Source organism: Rutilus rutilus (genome assembly GCF_951802725.1).
Source record: "Rutilus rutilus genome assembly, chromosome: 9".
Lineage (NCBI taxonomy): Eukaryota > Metazoa > Chordata > Actinopteri > Cypriniformes > Leuciscidae > Rutilus > Rutilus rutilus.
The window spans coordinates 39,170,698-39,196,118 of NC_140223.1; the positions used below are offsets into that span (position 1 = coordinate 39,170,698).

Here is a 25,421-nt window from a genome sequence, read left to right on the forward strand (position 1 = left end):
AACCAGGTGTGAACATGGCCTAAATGTAAATAACTTTTGTTTTCCGTCAGGCCCTGCACACGACTGAATGACATGTTGAAATGTCACTGTATTCATCTGTCCTGTGAGTCATTGTGTTCAGTCATACACTGAATACCTAATTGTGAGTACAAAAGCATTGTGTGAAAGCGGTTACGGCTGGCATGTCAGGAATGGAGCGCGACACACCTGAACGCAGCAGCAATGATGAGTCGAGAGACGTGACTTCAGGAGCTCAGTTTATTCTGTCTCCTTCAACCTTCACGGCCAGTGCGTTTAAAGTGCAGAGTCATTTTCACAGCTTCAGTACAAACATTACATTACAAGAAACCAGAATCTGGACAAAGAAAACATGGAAAATATAAATATATCTGGAAAACAAAAGGAGACCTCATTGAAACAGACAAGCGATGACGTAAACTCATCCGGCTCAAAACACAACACGAGTCGTTGGCAAGGCTAGCGTAAAACAAAGGCACAGCGATGTCGAGAGGTAAAGCGTCGGGTCACGTCCGCCAGAAGCTGAAGTACCGTCCAACTCTTTCTCAGTGATGCTGTACGTGACCTGAGCTGGACTTCTAGAAGCACTACAAGCTAGACTACATGATTTAAGTGCTCGTTCTGTCATGAAGAAGTGGTCCTGCTACAGACGCCTGAGCAGCACCAACACCATATCAAGCAGCATGTGGTGCTTACAGAAACAATGGACTCATTATCAATTCTGTATAATGGCTTACACAGCAATATGGCTTTGTATTAGTGGCAATATTGATAGTATTGATATCAGATCGTCAGGGCTTAAAGTCAACATGAAATCCAAATTGACCCTATCTTAATATAGACCTTGTTTCTTCTCTTTAATTGGATGTATTTTTAGAATGAAAAAATGCTGTTCTATGAGAGAATTCATAGTCAATTTAGCGACAGGTACGATTCAGATTACGGCACTTCTCTTTTATTTCTCTGGTGTCCGCAAACAGTGATGGACTGGCCGTGTTTCCATTACCCTTCAAATTGCTCAAATTGAAATTGCGAATTGAAAATACAGCCAATGGAAACACGGCAATCTCACAAAAATTCCCACATATCGCAAAAAAGTTTTTACGCTTTTTCAGGGAATTCGAAAAAGGAATATTTCGCAAAACTGCAATGGAAACAGGTACAGGTCACCTGACGTACGTAACAGTCGATCATTCTTTAAAGACGACGCGGTGTGTTTGGACAGAAGACGAGGCAGAGTTCTTCATTAAACTCATAAAAGACTAAAGTATTACAGGAAAACTGGATTGTAAACCACAAAGAAATGCCACAATTGATCAAGAGCTTGAAGCAGAAACTCCTCATCTGTGCCGCTCTCAGTAGAAGTGTCTGTCCTTGCCATTAAAGCTGGGATACACACTCCATTAAAAATAATGTGTCTAGTGCGGAGGCTGAGATATACGCAATTCTTCCAACATCCGTCGCCATGATTTTTGGAATGAGGAAAAAATTACGTTTCAGTCGCATAACATCGGTTAACGGAAACGCCTTCATTTCACACTAGTTTTTTATTGAAATTTTGAAAATATCGCAAACGTTTTGCGCAACTGTCACACATCTGAAAGAAATTCACAGATGTCAAGGCTGTAATGTGATTGGTTATCAAGGTTCACGTGGTCCAAGTTGGCCGTTACGCTTTCTCTAATTGCACAGCCTAATGTCTCCCGATCATAAGACCTGAAATCGCCTCCTATACCCTTAAACACCATACGTAGTGGACGTTATCGAGTTCGAGATCAATCGATGGAGCTGCTAGTTTGCTCAGTTTCAAATGATTATTAAACAGCACAAACTGTGCAAAAGCGTCAGCTTCCGGAGAGTCTGAATTCACTCACTCTTCAACTGGACTATATTAGTGGAGTAATGCAGGGAACAGTGAATGAGGGTATAGGAGGCGATGTCCTGAAGACCACGATTAGCTGGTTCAGGAGTGTTTCATTCGGGCGAGAGCTAAACCGATCTATTTGGACAACGTCAGAATCGTACCGATAGTGAACGCAGTCGTCCAGTTCTGGTTAAAGCCCAGTTTGACAGTGTGGACGGTAGATGCTGCTTCATGTTGACTTCAGCGGCAGCCTGTGATTGAGAAACAGGGTTTTCTGAGTGTTACGAATGTGCTGCTCAGGAGACGCGGCATCAGGGGCCGGACGACACAAAAGGCTCCATCAGTGACGTGCATTCATACAATCACCAACCAAACAACCCAAAGAAACCAAAAGGCTCGAGCGGCAGACGCTGTCTTCCATAGTGCAAATGAAATCATCAAAACATTTTATAAAAGAGAAAATAGTGGTTCAATTCAAAAAGAGAGAAGAAGAGGCTGTGTTTTTTTTTTTTCAGTCTGTACACGTGCTTTCCTGGCGATCCTCCGTTGTGTTTTTATGACGACATTTGTTCACCGTGATGAGAATAGCTGGACTGGTAGCGGAGGACATCGAGAGAAGCGTTTCTAGAAGATATTTACACCAGTGTTGTAAACTCAAACACACAGGCGCTCGCCGAGCTGGACCCCGAAACCCACCGTCCCGCGTGAGGGTCTAAGATCAGGCTCTGGGAATAAACTCAACCCAGATCGTGACTAATAGTGACGAGCGCTTCATCCGACCATAAAGCGCAGGAAATCTGTCTCGGCATCTTTCACCCCAAAATCAAGAAGGAAATCCATTTAGCTATAGATCCCTGTGAAGAGTTTTCAGATTTTATATTGAAATCCACATAAATTACATTCATTTCATCACGTACTAACACGGTGTTCATTTACTTTACAATTTAACTCTTTCCCCTCCATTGGTTTTCCGTGTTTTCACTGTTATAAGGTAGGGGGCGCTATTACACATCTTCTGAAAGAGCGCTGAACCTCCTGATCAAAACACAGGCGAAGAAGAAGCAGGAACAAGCGATAGCAAATGTAAGCAGATGCATATGTAAAATAACGCGATCATCAACAATAAACAGCATATAAATCAACGAAATGTCGACCCAGGACGAGCTACAGGACTGTGAAGCTTTGAGGCTGTTGATGGACTCGATCTACTCCATCTGTGTTTGATCATCGTTCTGAATCTGATCCAGATGTAGCCTTTGACAAAAATGCGTTTTGCATATACTGCATGTTCAGATATTCATACAACAAAATATTCTGAGGGCCATGAAGATTTTGTGAAAATGATCAAAAACGCTGGCGGGGAAAGAGTTAAATAAGATGTGATTTTGGGGTAAAAGAGGACAGTAAATGAGTTGATCTGACCCAGTGTATCATGTTTTTTACGTGTGTTTGTGACACTGCTGTTGATTATTTTCCTGGTGCTCAGGTGAAAAGTACGCCAGTGCGGAATAAGTATATAAAATAATGTCAAACATTTACAATATGTACTATAACTGTATTTACACTGCGGGAAACATGAGGAATATTAGTGAAGCTTGACGTGTGAGGATGAACACGAGGACAGGACGCTGACGAGGAAGATGTGCAGGGGTCCGTTCAGGTCTCATTACCAGCACACGGCCGTTCCCCGAAGAACAAAGACCTCGGATACTTGCATCATCTGGACGAGACGTGAACGCACCACCAGAACCGTGTGAGGAACATCACATTAAGCCACAACAGACATGCATTATGACTGATGAAGCTGTGCTTGGTGAGGTGACGTTTTCAAGCCGGAATCATCAGTCCAGACCGAAGCCTTTCAGCCAGTGGCGGGACGTTATGTTGAGGGTGTCATCTGATGCTCGCATCTCCAGAAACATGGTGCCTTCAGGCCCGCAGGCCACGACCGCAGACGTCCAGTGAGGGAGCGTCCTCCAGTAGATCTGCTCGGCGTGAGGATCGGCCCTCTCCTCCGCGTCACTCGGGCTGCTCCGGGTGTGTGTGCAGCCCGTTCTTCCCGCTCGCGTGTTTCTGCCGGAAGTCTTGATGAATGAGCTCGAGCTCGGAGACCAGATGCAGACCCATCTCCAGATGCATCTTCAGGTTCTCCAGCCACGACTCCAGCTTCACAAACGCAGGCCTGCGGGAGAAGCACAGCCATTATAACAGGCCCACATTCAGTGGACTTGAGTCCAGATAAACAGTGTGTCATATCTATAATACCATTACAGGAATATTCAGGGTTTGAAATTAACTTTTTCACTTTTGCCTAATACATTTTTAAGTTACTGGCCATTCAGAACTTCTACTAGCCAAAATAAATGAATGAACCAGATTAACTACGTCAGAGCTTGAATATATATATTCTAAAATGTGGATTTCATACATTAATTTCTTATTCGAACAAAATCCTGTCATCCAGCATCTCCTCCCTTCCTCTTTCACCAGAAATGTGTTTTAGGAGGACAGATCAACACAGTACAAAGAACATAAAATAAAATAAAAAGGACGTTGGAAAATAATGTCTTTTCTGTTTACCAAATGCTTTTTAATATTCACTATTGCTTCACTGCACATGAACAAGCGCACCGTTATTTGTAATAGTGACGAGTGTGTTCAAGTAAGCCAGATATGCGCTGTATTTAATACATCATGATGACTCATGACTCGAGTATTTGCGGTAAATCTGCACAGATTTCACTTAACACACGAACTTCCCCAGCTAAGGGAGTAAACATGAGTAACACGCCAGACTGGCTCGTGATTTGACAGCGTTCCCCGCCACAGCTGATGTTTACCCGCATTTGGTGGGTGTTAACTTCAAACCCTAGTAATACTGTTCCCCTTTGCTTTCATTAATTTACTATGTCATAGAATGCAGCTATCATGGATGTTACTAATATTAATGTTCTGAGCAAACGTGAGGCGTATGATAAGCATGTCCTAACCGTTTCTCTGCGTCCAGATCGCAGCAGAGCGCCGCCACGGGGAAGAAAGAGGCCGGACAGTCCGACGGGCAGTAATCGTCCAGAAAGCCTTTCACGTTCAGCCCGAAATCCATGGCCCGGGGCAGGTAGTCGGGGTCGGCGTTGACTCGCCCTATAATCTGAGGCAGAGCAGAGAGTTTGATGTAAGACAGAGGAAGTGAGGTCAGGTTTCCTCTCAGTTTTAATCATTACACGTTAAGCGGCAGGCTTCCCTAAACCCACACCACACACCCCACCACTGCTTCCTCTGGCCGTGCTTCAGTAATGACGGGCTGCTGTCCCGCTTTAAACTGGTGCTGCTGTATGTGGTAACAGTGTTTCCCATTAAAAGAGAAATCCCTGGAAGTCGATGTGGAGGAAGCAGTTATTTTGAACTTTAACAGCCTGTGATTATTCCCTCAGATCAGTCCTGAAACACTCACCTCGCACAGCATGATGCCGAAGGAGAAGATGTCCACCTTCTCATCATAGCTCTTTCCTGAGACACACAAACAGCAAAACATCAGTCTCCCATAAAACCCAGTGAAAACACGACTTCACCCCGTGACGCGCACTCTATTCTGACAATCTGATGTGGCATTTTAACATCGATCGTGTCTGCATCTATTAACCGGCAACTTGAGGTTATCATATTAAATTATGTTAAATTCATGTTTTTGTAGATATTTTCTACCTTGAAAATGTTAGATTTTTTCTTTTTAAATATCAACTATGATGAGTGCACTCACAAGGTGTAAGGAAAGAATTTAATTGCTTTTTATATTTAAGAGACATTAAAAAAACAACAAAAAAAAACATGATCACAAAGGATTACATTTCTAAGAACATTAATAAACATCTAGTTCAGTCATGAAGCTCTAGAGGCCGCTGGCTGATCGGTCATTCTCATACAATCTGTGAAATACAGCTGATTGGCCTCTGCTGATCCTGCAGCCAATGAGATCACTTGCTCAACAAGTAAATAGTCTGCTTCAGTGTTTAAGCTAGTTCCTCTGAACCCCTCCACCTCCCCAGCTCCACCTGCCCAGATCTGCTTCCCAGGAGACCACTATTTTAACATCCAAAATCCTTAACAACCTTAACAACGATTCGACTAACAAAATAATGTTATCTACTAACATGTACTACTTGTTCAAATAACGTATAAACCAAAATGATTTATAAAAAGATAAACCTAATATTCCAGCCTTTCAAACATGTTTAAGAAACAGAATGAATCAAAATGATTATTTTATCGGCTCAATGAATAATTCTAGATACCTTTTTATCCGAATTGTTTAAGTTTCTAGAATGCACATTAGTTTATTTTCCATTAAATGGGTACAATTTACAACAGCGCATAAAAACGTGGTCCGAGTTTCACAAACAAAAACCACAGACAGACTGAATGACAATGTAAATCCACTCTCTGTCAGTAGGTGGCGCTTGGTGAAGCTTGTGCGGTTTCCCTGGTAACCTCTGTAAACACAGCAGGGTTATAAACACGACACATCACACAGAGGAAAGATGAAGAGAAAATGTCATCAAAACTCTTCTCAAGGCAGTCAGTTCCCTTCAGAGAAACATTCAGAGAATTCACTCAGACTTTAGTTCAGAGAATTCCCTCAGTTGTAAAGGTTGTAAAGCCTCTCTCAATTCTTTCCGCTATTTTTTCCAAACAAAAAGGAAACCAACGTTTCATGCCGTGTCTGCGTGAGAGTGTTGCTTACATTGCTTAATACTGGACAGTTTTTACTGTGAGTTTTTCACATCCTGGCAATCAAATACGGTGTTAATGATGATTCAAATATTTAACCGTAATACTAACGGCTGCAAATTGCATCGTGGTTTATCGTCAAACTGGTAACCGTTTCATCCCTAACCCTCGAACAAGAGTGAGCTTGTCCCGCCAAGACCAAATACATTAACATGCTAAAACTATTTAGAAATCTTCTTTTCTCTGAAATAAGATTCCACGACCTTTTTGTAACATCACCATGATTTACACAGAATAATAATACATTATTAAAGAAGAAAATTCGGTTCAATAGAAACGTGAACAGCGTAAACCGACGCGACGACTGATGAAAGAAGTGGACTCTCACCGTGAATCATCTCCGGAGCCATCCAGTACGGGTTTCCCACCACAGTGTATCTCTTTCTCCTGTCGGCTTTCTTGACGCCCGGGATCTGTCCGGAAACCAGTTTGTCCTGGATCTTGTCCTCCACCATGAGCCGGGACAGTCCGAAGTCCGCCACAACAACACTGTTATTCTGTCAGAGCAGGGAACTACTTACAAATCTGCCATTGTACATGAACAAAGACTAATCCTAATCCGCTAAAGCTGTGCTGATCTACACACGCAAAACACAGTTCTTCAGCCACATTTGTATTATCAAACAGTCATGCTTTATTCATGATTTGCTTTGCTGTAGTCACTGTGTTTTGCCTTTGCACAGCAGTATGACACATGACAGAACGCGATTCTTCCTAGACCAAATTCTCATTTTATAACCACTGACGTCACACTTTAAATGGGCATTTTCTTAAACCAGAGCATATGAACTGGAGTGATGTTCTGTCAAATGCTCTTCCTGTCTTTAGTGTTTCGCTTCTGAACCCTTAAAGTCCCCCTGTGGTGAAAATCCAGCTTTTAATGTTGTTTATGTGTCTATGTGGTGTTTTTAATCTGCTTTAAGACAAACCATGTGTAAGTTCATAAGTCGACACCATTGCTGAGTATTTTCTCCTTAAAACTGCAGTGAACCAAAGACAGTCTCAAAAACACGCTTTGAAATCGCTGGTGTTTCTGACGTCACAAACTACCTTGTAACCAATCAGATCAACGTGTGATCGTCAACCAGTGGATCTCTGAGCTGAGTGAGTGGAGGCGGGGCTCATTTGCATATTCATAGAACTACGCATACTAAATGAGGCAAGGGTGTCGAGTTACATTCAAGATATTTTAAGGCATTTTTCAAGGAATAAAACACTTAAATATGTCATTTTGGTGATCAAAGATGAGTTTTAAGGGATAAAATGATTGACTACAGGGGGACTTTAAAGCTCTCAGTGTGATCCTGCATTATACAAGTCAAAAGCAATCGAAAGCAATGCAATACAGAAAGCTTGTTCTCTTCATTCTCAGCATGCAAACAAAAACATGTGATGCTGGAACCAGCTTTAGAAAAGCCTGTGATGTCACTCACCTCTCTGACCAGACAGTTGTGTGAGTTGAGATCTCGATGGATGATGTTCATGGAGTGCAGGTAGGCCTGGGTCAGTGAAGGAGATGTTAAAATGCTGCCCTCTACAGTCATTCACAGGACTGAACACAGTCTAACACCAGATCTGAACAGGTTTAAAGGACTGGTCCCCCTACACTTGCTGACTTTGTCAATGGTCACAGATTAAAACTGGGCATCACACACTACAAGACTTTCACAACAAACTCACACAGAAACACGAGGCTTGTTTCTCGAAGACACACGACACCTGAAAACAATACAGTGTGTGTTCTAGAATCAAAACATATCTGATACCATCATCATCATCTGACTAGAAGGAACCGAAGTCTGAAGTCTGTGTCGTTCACACACTGATTTTCTGTTCTGCTGACAACAGATCGAGGCAAAAAACTAAACAAAATAGAATTTTTTCAGGTTTTGTGACTATTCACCATTTATATTATTATCATTATTATTATTGTCAGGTTTTCCTTTCCATTATTATTATTATTTTTTCAGAATTATTGTATTTAATCCATGGCTGTTGTTTTCTTCTTCAGTGTTTTCTGGATTTTGTATTTTTTTTTTTTTGTTATTATAATAATAGACCGTGTATTATAAACTAAAACATGAATATGTGATCATTTATACATACTTTTTGGAGTCCAAACAATATTACTTTAGTTTGTTTTCCTAAACAGACTTATGTTTGAATGCACTTTTCTTTGACAAAACTAACAGTTTCACCACTTCTTCAGCTTTTTCACATTTGAAGCTCATAAATAAACGTAAAATACTGTGGACATCTGTGACAGAAGAGGGCGGTAATGAGCGTCTCACTCACCATCCCAGAGGCGATGTCCTTGGCAAAACTCACTCTCTGATTCCATGGATAGTTACTGTCCTGCACACAGAAGACACACACACACACACACACTGTGAGAATGAGCAGATGTTCATGCAGTCTCACTGTCTGACAGCAGGCGGCGCTCATGAAGCAGCAGAAACATAGCGTTACCCCTGTGACCCTCTATACAACACACCATAAGGTATAAACACTGTCATAATTCATCAACAGTAGATCAGAAGCAATCGCTTGGCATTAATGTGCAGTACTAGTGACTGACACACACACACACACCATGTTCTTGATGATGTCTCTCAGTGTTCCTCCTTTGATGTACTCCGCGATGAAGTTGAGCCGTTTGTCTTTGTAAAGGACGCCGATAAACTTCAGCACGTTGGGATGGTCCAAACACCTCATCACCTTCACCTGAACACACACACACACACCGTCACAGAACGCGTCAGCAATGTTCACAAACGTGCTTACAATCAATAAACTCATTCAAATCACACACAACTGAAGTAACTTTCAGAAGCTCCTGATGTTTCCTGTCACATGTGCAATAGCGTAATCTTTCATGAAATGTTCATTAAGGTTTTTATGGTGTTGGATTCGATTCAACTGAGCCGAGGAGTGTTCAAGGGCGATGGCTGTGTGTGTGTGTGTGTGTGTGTGTGCTGTTTCTCTCCTCAGATGAACCGGCGTGAACACCAGCTGCACTGAGACCACGAGTGTTTCCCTCGTCTTAAGCAAAGTCATTGAAACAGAGAATTATGGGAGCTAATCATAAACGAATCGCAGACAAACGAGTGCTGGTTGACGTCACAGAGTCTTTCAGCTGGTCGAGCTGCAGTGTTTTAACGGTCCTCGTTTAACCCCTGAGCATGCTGGGTAAATGATGAGCTGGAGGAAAACGTTCAACACTCGCACTCCATCTGTCCTGCTCACCTCTTTGAGGAAGGTCATCTGTGTTTCCTCATCGAAGCGGATGAGTTCCTTCATCACCATCACCTCGCCCGTCTCTCTGTGAGTCACCTGACGGGTGTGAGAACACAAATGAGCTGAATGATGACACTGTCTGCTTCGTGATGCACAGAAGACTGCCACAACAGCTGTTTATGAGCACTACTATTTCAGCTGAGCTGTCAGAAACTCACAGGACACCAGTGCTTTAATGCATGACATCAGACTTAACGAGCGGATCTGGTGAACCCTACGCTATGGGGAAAACATGTCCCCGCAGAGATGGCAATATACAAAACCCTTGTCGGGACATTTGTTGGTCATTTCCATATTGGAAAACAGCTCATAAATCATATCAAGTGAGGTTTTTTTAAAATGTAAAAACACAGGAAGTTGTGTGTGATGGGCAGGTTTAGGGGTAGAGTTAGTGTTAGGACAGAGAATATACAGTTTGGACACTATAAAAGAGAGAGAGAGAGAGAGAGAGAGAGAGAGAGAGAGAGAGAGAGAGAGAGAGAGAGAGAGAGAGAGAGAGAGAGAGAGAGGGAGAGGGAGAGAGTGTGTGTGTGTGTGTGTGAGGGAGAGAGAGAGAGAAAGTGTGTGTGTGAGAGAGAGAGAGAGAGAGAGAGAGAGAGAGAGAGAGAGTGTGTGTGTGTGTGTGTGTGTGTGTGTGTGTGTGTAAGTGAGTGAGTGAGTGAGTGAGTGAGTGAGTGAGTGAGTGAGTGAGTGAGTGAGTGAGTGAGTGAGTGTGTGTTCTGACCTTGATGGCCTGCCCGAAGCAGCCCTTCCCCAGAACCTCTCCATGGATGAGATCGGAGGCTCTGAATATGCTGTGTGTGTGTGTGTGTGCGTGAGTGAGTGTGTGAGTGTGTGTGAGTGTATGTGAGTGTGTTCTGACCTTGATGGCCTGCCCGAAGCAGCCCTTCCCCAGAACCTCTCCATGGATGAGATCGGAGGCTCTGAATATGCTGTGTGTGTGTGTGTGTGTGTGTGTGCGTGAGTGAGTGTGTGAGTGTGTGTGAGTGTATGTGAGTGTGTTCTGACCTTGATGGCCTGCCCGAAGCAGCCCTTCCCCAGAACCTCTCCATGGATGAGATCGGAGGCTCTGAATATGCGGTGTGTGTGTGTGTGCGTGAGTGAGTGAGTGAGTGAGTGTGAGTGTGTGTGTGAGTGAGTTCTGACCTTGATGGCCTGCCCGAAGCAGCCCTTCCCCAGAACCTCTCCATGGATGAGATCGGAGGCTCTGAATATGCGGTGTGTGCGGTTGGTCACGACGCGCAGCGACTCGGAGCGGCCGATGTCCTTCCTCAGGGACAGTGGAGACGGCGTGCTGCTGGAGCTCGGAGACTTGTCAATACTGTAGCTGCGCCTGCACAGAACACACACCAACCCCGGTGAGATCACACCACCAACTCCTGTGATATAACATCACAACAGCTGATGGAGCACACGTGTGTGTGTGTGTGTGTGGTGTACTGACGTGATGATGCGCGAGCGCAGGTTGTTGATGTCCTGGCTGGGCGGCCGTGTGATGGGCATGATGGGACTGGGGCCCTCAGACAGGGGTGTGGGGCCGTCCACCTGGTCCTCTGAGGAGCCGTGGTCATGAGGGTCGTGCTCAATGGTCAACTGCAGCAGACGACTGGTCTCCTGGATCAGCAGATCAATCTGACACACACACACACACACACACACACACACACACACACACACACACACACACACACACACACACACACACACACACAATACAGTATTAAAGGACTTACAAATCATGTATGGTTCATATATTGTAGTCTGTACATTGGTACTGTAATAATAGACTATACAAATAGTGAGTTCTTGATTCACTGTCAGTAATTAACAGTTATTATTGTGTAATTAGCTCGTACTGAAGGAACTGTTCAGTGGTTATTAGAAGTAAATACTTCTCACTTTAGATCAGGTCATGGAAGACGGGAAGTTTCATTCATTAAGTTCTTTAAACCAATCGTTATTAGACATTCACAGCATTGATATTCAGTGTTTCTTAAAATGTTTACAAACACATTAAGCACTCACACACACTCTCACACACACTCTCACACACAATCTCACACACAATCTCACACACACTCTCACATGTTGTTTACAGGGACTCTCCATAGGTGTAATGGTTTTTATCATGTACAAACTTTAAACAATTCATGTCTAATAAAGGTTGGTTCTTGGGTTTTTCGTGACCCATCTAAAGTAAGAATATTTACAGTTAAAAACATGATCCAACTCTTTACATATGAGCTAATTACACAACAATAATAGTGTTATGAAGCTGTCTGGCGTTCAGCGGACATCAAAAGCTCTCAGTGAATGTGTGTGTGTGTGTTTCTTCACCTCGTCCAGAGGAACGTTCTGAATCGGCGTCCCGTTGATCTCTAGGATCCGATCGCCAACATGAATAGAGTTCTTGACATCTGGACTGATGCATTCTGGGTCCACCCTGAACACACACACACAAAACCATGACACGAGTCACATGACCAGGACAGAGACGTTTGAAGATTTCAGTCAGGACGGTTCATGCAAAAGGGGACAGGCAAACATTCGAGAAGCTACTCTACTGTGCTTAAAATACTGGCTGACATTTGGAGGAACTTTCCTTTTCCTTTTTCAGTCGCTCATACATTTGCATTTTACCTTTAAACTCTTAATCAAAGTATTAAACGAATACTAATTCGACTGAGAAAAATGCAGTTTGAGAGTCAGTGACTGACTCGGACTGGGAGGACGGACACACACTCACTGCGAGACTCTGATGGTGGGCTTGTGTTCGGGGCTGTATCCGTTGGGACTGGAGCCCTGATCGATGGACACGGAGAGCCCTCTCTTCCCATCGGTGGAGGCGGGAATAGACACGAGCGTGACCGTGTGAGGAATCCTGGAGCAGGGCGAGTCGGGCAGGGTGACCGGAGTCACGACGGTGCGGTAATAACACTGTCCACTAGAGGGAGACACAGCAGAAGAAGAGCTCACTGAAGGGGCAATTACAACAGGACATGCTTTTACAACTTTAGATAAAGGTTAAAGGACTGAAACGTTCATGTCATGTCATATATCATGTATCATTTTACTTCTGTAAATAACGTTAGAAACCTCTTCATGTTTTGCTTAAGAACTAGTTAAATCGTTCAAACATCCAAGCTGTCATGACACTTGGTTTGACACTGTAGATTTTTTCTTATATACTTTTGTGAATGCACATGAAACACTTTAATCATTATAAATGAGTGGTGATTATGAAAAGAAAGGTATTAAGGGGTCATCAATCATTCTGGGACACAAACACTGCAGGTTATATACGTTTTGGAAAGTAGAGGTGAAATAAAAGCAGCATTTCCCCATATGTTATGTTAAGTCACACCACAACATTTACAGGGGCTTTTATTGATTTATTGATATGTTGTTCTGGCTCATATAAACATGCGATCGATGAAATCGTCAAACTGTAGATTTCAAAATATTGTTATAGTAACTGAAATGAAGTAAACATGTACTCAGAGATCCTGGCTTTGCCTGTTAGTAAACAATAAATAAATAACTGTAAAATGTGTTTTACTGGCCAAAACACCGCTTTTATTCATGTGTAAAACAAAATAAATGTGTAAAATTCATGTGTAAAACAAAATAAATGTTTTATTCACATTTATTCATGTGTTTTTCACATGAATAAAGCACATACTTTCAGAGCTCATGGGATGCTGTTGATTTGTGATGGTACGATATGAAGATAAAACATCTTCTGCACGGCTACATCACACCCACTCAACAGGACATATTAATAACGCATAACAACAGCTCATGCTAATGTCCTGCTTTAGAAATAAAGAGCAATATCTGGTCTCGCTTTATTTTGATGGTCCCTTTAACACATTCTGCTGACTATAAGTAGTAACGTTGCGCCTACATGTCCACTTACTCTCATTAGAGTGTTAGTAGAGTATTAGTAGACTGGTAGGGCTAGAATAAGTTACCTATAGCCAGTAGATTGTATGTTAGGGGATTATCAAAATAAAGAGTTACCCAATATCTTCCAGTGGTCAGCAGAATTTCACATGACTGGCGTGTCCGTGGGCTTTTTTTGGTTTTGGTTTTTAGGTGTGACCAGGGCTTGATATTAACACCCTTCAACCACCAAATGCGTGTGTATTTCAGCAGTGGGGTGTGACGCAGTCACTCCTACTAGACACTTCACCAGGTTGAAATTTATATATAATATACAGTTTTTAAATGTTTTTTAAAAAGGCATCTGAAATAATTAACTAAAAATATCTATTTTTTGCTACATATTGATCCTGAAATATCTGAAACTGATCTGGGTGATCACACCCAAAGTGCGTGCACATAAAGCCTCCTCTCAGCACTAAATTTAATTCTTTTTCACTGCTTATTGCACTTAAAGAGTCAAATACACACAAAATAATGTCAAAATGCCAGTCTAGGTGAGTATTCATGTAAACACAGTCAGTTATGTTTTAAGTGAACGTAAACAGTAGAGAAAGAAAGCGCATGTGTAACAGTATAATGGCTCAGTGCGTCAGGCCTTAAAGTGACAGCAGCCTAATATAACTGCTGGCAAATTATGAGACAATATTACAAATATCTATATGGCTATATGTATATGTATATCTTTTCCCCCCATGGCATCGATATCAACATTGTGGCTAGTGAAAATGCTGAGTGGCTAGGAACTTTGGAAAACTACTAGCCACTAGGGGTGTAACAATACATCGCGTCACAATATATCGCAATACAAAAATGCAACATTATGTATCGTGGATAGTGATAATATGTATTGTGGATAGTTCACCCAAAATGAAAATGACTGCGTGACATTTTTTTAACAGCTTTAGTGTCAGTACTACATTAAACTACCATATAATGTTGAATATAATGTATGATAATGTAATGAGGGAATATTTGTGGTTGCTGATAATGCCAAATGTCTTATGTTACCAGTAATAAGAGGCCTACATTATTTAAACTATATCTAGTCAGTGACTAAAATAAAATAATTCTGTGTTTTCAGCTTCAGAATCATGCATATTTTTATTCTGGTGTCTCTTTTGTCTATATTGTATTGTGAGTCCAGTACTGTGATATGTATCGAATCATGACATGAGGGAATCCTTACACCCCTACTAGCCACAGTGTCTGGTGAGCAAGAAAGTTCACGTCGAGCCCTGGGTGTCACTCACCAGTAAAGTTTGGAGCGCTCCACCAGCGCATACGTGTCTCCATCACCGATGAAGGCTCGGCAGTTCAGACAGGTGAAGCATTCTGGGTGATACTTCTGCTCTCCGGCCACCTGGAACACAGAAACACAGAGATCAGACACGCTTTATACACTCTCCAGATGTTCAACACAGAAATACTGAGATCAGACACGCTTTATACACTCTCCAGATGTTCAACACAGAAACACAGATATCAGACACGCTTTATACACTCTCCAGATGTTCAACACAGAAACAGAGATCAGACACGCTTTATACACTCTCCAGATGTTCAACACAGAAACACAGAGATCAGACACGCTTTATACACTCTCCAGATGTTCAACACAGAAACGCTGAGATCAGACACGCTTTATACACTCTCCAGATGTTCAACACAGAAACACTGAGATCAGACACGCTTTACACGCTCTCCAGATGTTCAACACAGAAACACTGAGATCAGACTCGCTTTATACACTCTCCAGATGTTCAACACAGAAATACTGAGATCAGACACGCTTTACACGCTCTCCAGATGTTCAACACAGAAACATTGAGATCAGACGCGTATAAGACGTGCTTTATACGCTCTCCAGATGTTCAACACAGAAATACTGAGATCAGACGTGCTTTATACACTCTCCAGATGTTCAACACAGAAACGCTGAGATCAGACGCGCTTTATACAATCTCCAGATGTTCAACACAGAAACACTGAGATCAGACGTGCTTTATACACTCTCCAGATGTTCAACACAGAAATACTGAGATCAGACGTGCTTTATACGCTCTCCAGATGTTCAACACAGAAACGCTGAGATCAGACACGCTTTATACGCTCTCCAGATGTTCAACACAGAAACACTGAGATCAGACGTGCTTTATACGCTCTCCAGATGTTCAACACAGAAATACTGAGATCAGACGTGCTTTATACGCTCTCCAGATGTTCAACACAGAAACGCTGAGATCAGACACGCTTTATACGCTCTCCAGATGTTCAACACAGAAACGCTGAGATCAGACACGCTTTATACGCTCTCCAGATGTTCAACACAGAAACACTGAGATCAGACGTGCTTTATACGCTCTCCAGATGTTCAACACAGAAATACTGAGATCAGACGTGCTTTATACGCTCTCCAGATGTTCAACACAGAAACGCTGAGATCAGACACGCTTTATACGCTCTCCAGATGTTCAACACAGAAACACTGAGATCAGACGCGCTTTATACGCTCTCCAGATGTTCAACACAGAAACACTGAGATCAGACACGCTTTACACGCTCTCCAGATGTTCAACACAGAAACGCTGAGATCAGACGCGCTTTATACGCTCTCCAGATGTTCAACACAGAAATACTGAGATCAGACACGCTTTACAGGCTCTCCAGATGTTCAACACAGAAATACTGAGATCAGACGCGCTTTACAAGCTCTCCAGATGTTCAACACAGAAACACTGAGATCAGACGCGCTTTATACGCTCTCCAGATGTTCAACACAGAAACACTGAGATCTGACACGCTTTATACGCTCTCCAGATGTTCAACACAGAAACACTGAGATCTGACACGCTTTATACGCTCTCCAGATGTTCAACACAGAAACACTGAGATCTGACACGCTTTATACGCTCTCCAGATGTTCAACACAGAAACGCTGAGATCAAACACGCTTTATACGCTCTCCAGATGTTCAACACAGAAACACTGAGATCAGACACGCTTTACACGCTCTCCAGATGTTCAACACAGAAACACTGAGATCAGACACGCTTTACACGCTCTCCAGATGTTCAACACAGAAACACTGAGATCTGACACGCTTTATACGCTCTCCAGATGTTCAACACAGAAACGCTGAGATCAGACGCGCTTTATACGCTCTCCAGATGTTCAACACAGAAATACTGAGATCTGACACGCTTTATACGCCCTCCAGATGTTCAACACAGAAACACTGAGATCATACGCGCTTTATACGCTCTCCAGATGTTCAACACAGAAACACTGAGATCTGACACGCTTTATACGCTCTCCAGATGTTCAACACAGAAACACTGAGATCTGACACGCTTTATACGCTCTCCAGATGTTCAACACAGAAACGCTGAGATCAGACGCGCTTTATACGCTCTCCAGATGTTCAACACAGAAATACTGAGATCTGACACGCTTTATACGCCCTCCAGATGTTCAACACAGAAACACTGAGATCTGACACGCTTTATACGCCCTCCAGATGTTCAACACAGAAACACTGAGATCAGACGCGCTTTATACGCTCTCCAGATGTTCAACACAGAAACACTGAGATCTGACGCGCTTTATACGCTCTCCAGATGTTCAACACAGAAACACTGAGATCTGACACGCTTTATATGCTCTCCAGATGTTCAACACAGAAACACTGAGATCTGACACGCTTTATACGCTCTCCAGATGTTCAACACAGAAATACTGAGATCTGACACGCTTTATACGCCCTCCAGATGTTCAACACAGAAACACTGAGATCAGACGCGCTTTATACGCTCTCCAGATGTTCAACACAGAAACACTGAGATCAGACGCGCTTTATACGCTCTCCAGATGTTCAACACAGAAACACTGAGATCTGACACGCTTTATACGCTCTCCAGATGTTCAACACAGAAATACTGAGATCTGACACGCTTTATACGCTCTCCAGATGTTCAACACAGAAACACTGAGATCTGACACGCTTTATATGCTCTCCAGATGTTCAACACAGAAACACTGAGATCTGACACGCTTTATACGCTCTCCAGATGTTCAACACAGAAACACTGAGATCTGACACGCTTTATATGCTCTCCAGATGTTCAACACAGAAACGCTGAGATCTGACACGCTTTATACGCTCTCCAGATGTTCAACACAGAAACACTGAGATCTGACACGCTTTATATGCTCTCCAGATGTTCAACACAGAAACGCTGAGATCAGACGCGCTTTATACACTCTCCAGATGTTCAACACAGAAATACTGAGATCTGACACGCTTTATACGCCCTCCAGATGTTCAACACAGAAACACTGAGATCAGACGCGCTTTATACGCTCTCCAGATATTCAACACAGAAACACTGAGATCTGACACGCTTTATACGCTCTCCAGATGTTCAACACAGAAACACTGAGATCAGACGAGCTTTATACGCTCTCCAGATGTTCAACACAGAAACACTGAGATCTGACACGCTTTATACACTCTCCAGATGTTCAACACAGAAACACTGAGATCAGACGCGCTCTTTACGCTCTCCAGATGTTCAACAAAGAAACACTGAGATCTGACACGCTTTATACTCTCTCCAGATGTTCAACACAGAAACACTGAGATCAGACGCGCTTTATACGCTCTCCAGATGTTCAACACAGAAACACTGAGATCAGACACGCTTTATACACTCTCCAGATGTTCAACACAGAAACACTGAGATCAGACACGCTTTACACGCTCTCCAGATGTTCAACACAGAAACACTGAGATCAGACACGCTTTACACGCTCTCCAGATGTTCAACACAGAAACACTGAGATCAGACACGCTTTACACGCTCTCCAGATGTTCAACACAGAAACACTGAGATCAGACGCGCTTTACACGCTCTCCAGATGTTCAACACAGAAACACTGAGATCAGACACGCTTTACACGCTCTCCAGATGTTCAACACAGAAACACTGAGATCAGACGTGCTTTATACGCTCTCCAGATGTTCAACACAGAAACGCTGAGATCAGACACACTTTATACGCTCTCCAGATGTTCAACACAGAAACGCTGAGATCAAACACGCTTTATACGCTCTCCAGATGTTCAACACAGAAACACTGAGATCAGACGCGCTTTATACGCTCTCCAGATGTTCAACACAGAAACACTGAGATCAGACGCGCTTTATACGCTCTCCAGATGTTCAACACAGAAACACTGAGATCAGACGCGCTTTATACGCTCTCCAGATGTTCAACACAGAAACACTGAGATCAGACGCGCTTTATACGCTCTCCAGATGTTCAACACAGAAACACTGAGATCAGACGCGCTTTATACGCTCTCCAGATGTTCAACACTCGCCCGAGAGCTCCATGTGCCCTGATGGCGACTCACTTTCTATCATGTTCTATGATCTATTATTATCTATTACTTATTATCTATAACCTATCTGTGTCTTTATATACAGTATTATATATATATATATATATATTTTTTTTTTTTTTTTTGCTATACACACTTATTCGTGTGTACTGGAAGCTTAAATAAGGTCAATTCATTGTGTGTACAAGCATACTTGGCAATAAAGCGCTTTCTGATTCTGATTCAGATTAGGATGACAACATCAAAAAAGTCTTCAGGCGTCCTGAACACATTATTCGATCAATACACTCATTCATTCTGTTTTAGTTCAGAGTCATGAGTGCAAGTGTTGAAGACAAGAGAGAAACAAACCAGATAAATGACTTAACACGTCTCATGTCTCTCAGCTTCATTCGTTTTTACTGAGCCAAATGTCAAATATGAAAAATGATATTTATGTTCCTAGATGGAGCTTTCATTTGCATTGATCTTCATCTAAATGAAGAGTGACCTTTCATACACACCAGGATGTGAATCCAGTCTCAAACTATAGCTAAAGTTGATGCTTTAGTGGATCATCCCACTGAGAAAGAAGGACAGAAGGTCAGACAGACTTGTCTACAGCTCATAAGGAACTTGCTTTCATACAATGGCCCCAAAAAGTGATATCAAGAGTCTGTATACAGTGTTCAAAAACATAATCTGAACTTGTTTGAATCAGCTGGTGTTTTAGTGGATGTATGAAGTCTTATACATTGTCTTCATTTTCAGAACTAGATCTATTCATTATAATAATAATACTAATAATACAGGATTTATGTATCATGAAACATTGTGATCAAATAATGTTTGAAGAAATGTCATTACACAGCCAATATTTAAGGCCAGGTTTTGTTTAGCTTCCTCTGCAACAGTTTCTGGGTGTTTTTCAAATAGGAAACAAATGTGACCCCATGATCTTAAAAGATGTGTACTAAATAGGTCTTTCCATTTCTTGGAATCTTTCGTCTTTGACAAAAGTGAGATCTTGTACCATAAAATATGTGTGAACGACTCCTACGACGGGGGGAACATGACGACATCTCACAGTGATGTCACGGATTGCCCACTGCTTCCTCATTTCAGTCGCTTCATTTACAAACGCTCAACCGACACGGAAAACAGAGCTGACAGACCACCAACACGTCTGAAAATACACAGCACATCCGCGCCCACAGAGAAAACATCTACTGTACATCTCCAGATCTACTGCAAACAACACTTTCCAGTCAAGACATCTATGCAAAACTCTTAAAATGATCTTTTACAAAACAGGGGAATGTAGAGTCCCTCATTACCATATGTTAATAATGACATCAACAAGTTGCCTGACATCCACTTTTAATCAGATTACAGACATTTCAACACATCAGCAAAGCTCCAGTAGGAAAACACATCTCCCGTGTTATTATTGGAAAACGTTTTAATGTAAAAACGCCTCTGGGCTGGACGAACGGTTGAGACATATGACGTCCCGCCTTGGAAAATTGACGTGTTCACCCTTTATTCACATATGATTAAAGATTTTGTCAGCATATTGCATAGTTGTGCTTGGAGTCAATTGTTTTATTTATGGTAATGCAATGAAACATGCCAAATTGTGCGACATAATCTTTGGCCTAGACTGTCATAAACAATTTATGAACATGCAAAAACAAAAGAGAACCAAAGAAATATTAATAACTGATTGTGTTGCAGTCAATGTATGCTTTATTTCCTGTGAGATTTTAGAAATAGAAAGCTTTACTGTCACTTTTGATCAATGTAATGCATCCTTGCTAAACAAAAGTATTCAATTCTTTCATTTCTTACCAAACATTCTCACCGACCCCAAACTTTTGAACGGTAGTGTATAATGTTAAAAAAAAGATTTCTATTCCAGATAAATGCTGTTCTTTTCAACTTTCTAGTCAAAGAATCCTGAACAAATTGTACACAACTGTTTTCTACATTGATAATAATCATAAATGTTTCTTGAGCATCATATCAGAATGATTTCTGAAGGATCATGCGACACTGAAGACTGGAAATCCAGCTTTGATCACAGGATATAAATGACACTTTACTGTAAATTCACATAGAAAACAGCTGTTTTAAAGTGGAATAATATTTCACAATATTACTGTTTGTTTTGTATTCATAATCAAATGATATTTTAAAAACATGAAATATCTTACAGATCAAACTTTTGTACAGCAGTGTGTGTGTGTGTGTATATATATATATATATATATATAAATAATATTTTCCTCATACATTATATTGGTGGTTTAATCAAACTTTTATGGTCATTAAAAACAAATATCCCCTATGGTCATTACTTCTGGACACAACTGTACATGTTTCTACTAAACTACATGAACTACTGAGGAAGACAACCTTGTTCTGGGTATAATCCCACTGTGATACCACTTCTGAGTAACATACTGTACACACGCTCTTATGTCATATGCTGTCCACACAATAATTCGTCCTCCACTCGAAATATTACAGCTCACACTAAACAGTAAACAGGAATGAAAACCCACATCTTGAGCCATGTTGCCAGTGTTACATGTTTGGCAACAACTGGGCCGACGAGTGATTTCGAAAGTGATGTTTAAATATGGGAAAGACCGGAATTTTAACCACTTTCCAGTCACACTTATACTTCCTTCTGCTGTTCATTCCCAGTGTCATGAATGAAATCAGCCATCTGAACGCACCTCTAGAAACCCAACACTCATCACGGCACCTGCTTCTGCTCGGAAACCGTTCTGGGGAAATCTCCACAATCACAAACCCCCCCAGTGATGGGCAGGGAAGTTTCTCTGCTGATGTAACACAGCATTCAGCCCTGAGGGACAGACGTACAGTATACAGCTCTTGACACTGTCAAACACACTGCACTTCTGTACCTCATGCACATTCATTCATTCATCTAAAGGATCACTTAACCTGTTAAACCTACTGTGTGTCTGTCCTCACAGCCTTGTTTTACAAGCACTCCTTTAAACAAGGCGCCTACCCTGGATAGCAGTTTTACAGATGCACAATTTTACGAGATATCTGCCAAAATCAAAAGTACCAAAAGGAATAGATTCACAACAGCACTAGCCATGCTGATGTCATGGGTTTGATTCTCATGGAGTATATTCTACTGATTTAAACCCCTTTTACTGGGTCAGAGTCTCTGCTACATGAATAAATGTGAATATCGATCGGCACATTTCCATGTCAGTGTGTCCCAGTGCCGCAGCATCCGCATCTGTACACACACACACACACACACTTGAGACTGGGACGTGATGCCAAACATGACCCGGTTTACTAGTCAAACGATCATCCACTGCTAGGGGACAATTACATGTAAATTAATCACAATAACAATAATAAAGAATGATCGTTTTAGGTCAATAATTCCCCATATCATATGATGCCAGAAGCCTCAATGAGAATGAACCAAAGAAAATAATGTGAGAATGACCATTTGGAAACAAGTTTGATCAGATGAAGGATAAATCATGCACCAATGCTACATTTCTCTAAATGTCATAATCATTTGTTAACAAACAAGTATTCATTACTTCAATGAGCTCATTGTTTCGGCCTTTAATATTACATTGCTTAAATTAATATATATTTTAGCTAACTGTGATTTGTATATGTACATTTCTGAAATACATTAGACAGTCACCTCTGAGAACAGACTCTAAACGGTAATGTGGACTCGTGTATTTTCTGTAAAGCTGCTTTTGAAACGATGTGTATTGTGAAAAGCGCGATACAAATAAATGTGAATTCCAAACTGAATTGAAATCATTCTCATGTAAACGTCCAGATTCAGTGAACTTTACATCTGCATCTACACACATGCTTCTTGAATATGTTTAAATTACAATGTTCTGTAACTCAATCAGCATCTGAATTGCCTTTTAAATGATAATGAATCAAATAAAACACGTAAAAAATAATCTAAGCTGAAAATGAATGAAATCTATTCCACATGTGATGCATGAAGGCTGTGTAAAGTCCCATCAGCAAAAGAGAGAGAGAGAGAGCGAGCATCTGGCTTACCTTCTTCTCTCTCTTCCAGAGTTTGAGACAGCAGAAGCTCCAGTAAAACACATCGCCGACCATGACCGGCGGCTACAGCGTGCGGATCATTCTAGCGAAGCCGGCACAAAAACTCAACACAGCCCACACGCCCAACGCTGAGCTCATCCCAGAACCCTCTGTCTCTCGCTCGCTCACTCACTCGCTCTGAGTGGGTGACTTCATCACTTCCTGTCGAGCGACACACACAAACACACCTCCCCCACTCGACCCAACCCTCCCACTGACACACACACAACCTCTTCCAGGGAAAACAGGCTCAAATCTTCAGCTATACAGCTAAAGGAAAGCCACCAACCTTGTAAACATGGCTGACGGTCTCATGTGATAACTGAAGTCTCCAGCGAATCAGACTGAAACTGCCCGTATCAGTCAGATCTCAACATTGTGGGTCGAGACCAGGCTTGTACAGACCAAACAAAAAGCAGGAGGAACACAGAGAGAGAAACACCGTGAATTCCCCATAAGCAGACCCTCATTCTGAAGAACATCACTCAAAACTGAACAACACACACATTCGACACTTGAGTTTTCATAACAAGCGGCTGGAATTAGTCATGGAAATGAAACTAGCAAGGGGGTCTAAAACAGCCGTCGCCGGGAGTGAACAAATGTTGTCTCTGAGCTCACAGAAAGACATAAGAATAAACACAAGAAACCGATGACATCGGGCAATGACAACACAGGCCTGTTGTGTGTGAATGCGGTGGGAGGAGGATTTCCACAGAATAACCATGTGGGACGCGTCTCAGTGTCATGATTTCATTACAGAACGCCACTCAACGTAAGTAACTACTGACAGAGAACGAGACTATAGCACAGGAGTCTTGTGAAGCTTTTAACCCCAATTTTTTTTTTTTTTTACTAATTCTGGCATATTTACATGGTGTATTTTTATACAACAATGTACATGAATATGCATGGTCCCTATTAAATAAACTAATAAATAAATAAGTAAATGATTTGAAACGCTCTTCACGGGCAGAAACTTCATTAACGCTCACTGACTCAGTATTGATAGACTAGTATTGGACTGTTTTGTAATTAGATATAACAATTCTTATTAGTGCATTATAGGGCTGGGTATCGACACAAATTTCACAATTCGATTCGATTTCGATTCACAAGCTTGCAATTCGATTCAATATTGATTATCTTGGATATCAGGGACAATACATGGCACATTTTCTCAAGGAAAACAAATCTCTTCACTAATGCTGCAAACTATGGGAGCCAGTGGTAGCCTATAGGCTTCATTAGCCTACTGTAATATTGAAGGTAAAAATTAACGGATTTGTATACGAACACTTAAATTACACTTTGATTTATTTTTATAATAATTAAGTTATGAAATATAAACATTTAAATGGTGGCTGTCATAAAAACTTGCCAGATTTATTCTTATTAAGTAGTAATTATCTATTAGATTAGAAATGACGGTGAAAGATAGCGTGAGAAACCTTGGGGTAATAATTGACTCATCTCTAAGCTTTGATAAACAGATAAATTCTGTTGTAAAGAACAGTTTTTATCAGCTTAGATTGATTTCTAAGATAAAACCCCTTCTCAGTTATAAAGACTTGGAGATTGTTATTCATGCTTTTATTACTTCCAGACTGGACTACTGCAATTCTCTTTATGCAGGGATCCCCCAGCGTCAACTATGTCGTCTGCAGTTGGTACAAAATGCCGCAGCAAGATTTCTGACTGGCACTAAAAAAAGGGACCACATTACTCCGGTACTATCTTATCTTCACTGGCTGCCGGTTCAGTACAGGATTGAATATAAGATTTTATTAATGGTTTTTAAAGCATTGCACAACAGGTCCCCAAAATACATTGTGGATCTTTTAGACTCTTACACAACAGGCAGGACACTAAGATCCACGAACCAATCTTTGCTGGCGGTCCCCTTTTCTAAAAAGAAGTCAAAGGGTGACCGAGTTTTTTCAGTTGTGGCTCCTAAGTTGTGGAACAGCCTCCCCCTTCATAT

The 25,421-nt window shown here is 41.6% G+C and overlaps 1 protein-coding gene across 4 annotated transcripts in view; it reads right to left on the bottom strand.

Moving 5' to 3' along the window:
• Positions 1-244: 244 nt before the first annotated feature.
• The window catches only part of limk1a (LIM domain kinase 1a), a 75,126-nt gene continuing 49,949 nt past the window's right edge, over positions 245-25,421 (bottom strand). For 3 of the 4 annotated variants that reach the window (XM_084419800.1, XM_084419801.1, XM_084419803.1), the window contains 13 exons: positions 15,163-15,272; positions 12,711-12,908; positions 12,302-12,407; positions 11,409-11,596; positions 11,111-11,297; positions 9,914-10,000; positions 9,260-9,391; positions 8,963-9,022; positions 8,101-8,166; positions 6,996-7,164; positions 5,334-5,389; positions 4,873-5,030; positions 245-4,064 (listed from right to left, as the gene is read on the bottom strand). In XM_084419800.1, coding sequence (XP_084275926.1) covers positions 3,902-4,064; positions 4,873-5,030; positions 5,334-5,389; positions 6,996-7,164; positions 8,101-8,166; positions 8,963-9,022; positions 9,260-9,391; positions 9,914-10,000; positions 11,111-11,297; positions 11,409-11,596; positions 12,302-12,407; positions 12,711-12,908; positions 15,163-15,272 — 1,680 coding nt within the window. In that variant the 3' untranslated portion in view covers positions 245-3,901. Of the gene's footprint in view, positions 4,065-4,872; positions 5,031-5,333; positions 5,390-6,995; positions 7,165-8,100; positions 8,167-8,962; positions 9,023-9,259; positions 9,392-9,913; positions 10,001-11,110; positions 11,298-11,408; positions 11,597-12,301; positions 12,408-12,710; positions 12,909-15,162; positions 15,273-23,389; positions 23,578-25,421 lie in introns of those variants that run through there. The other variant, XM_084419802.1, reaches the window with a different exon arrangement.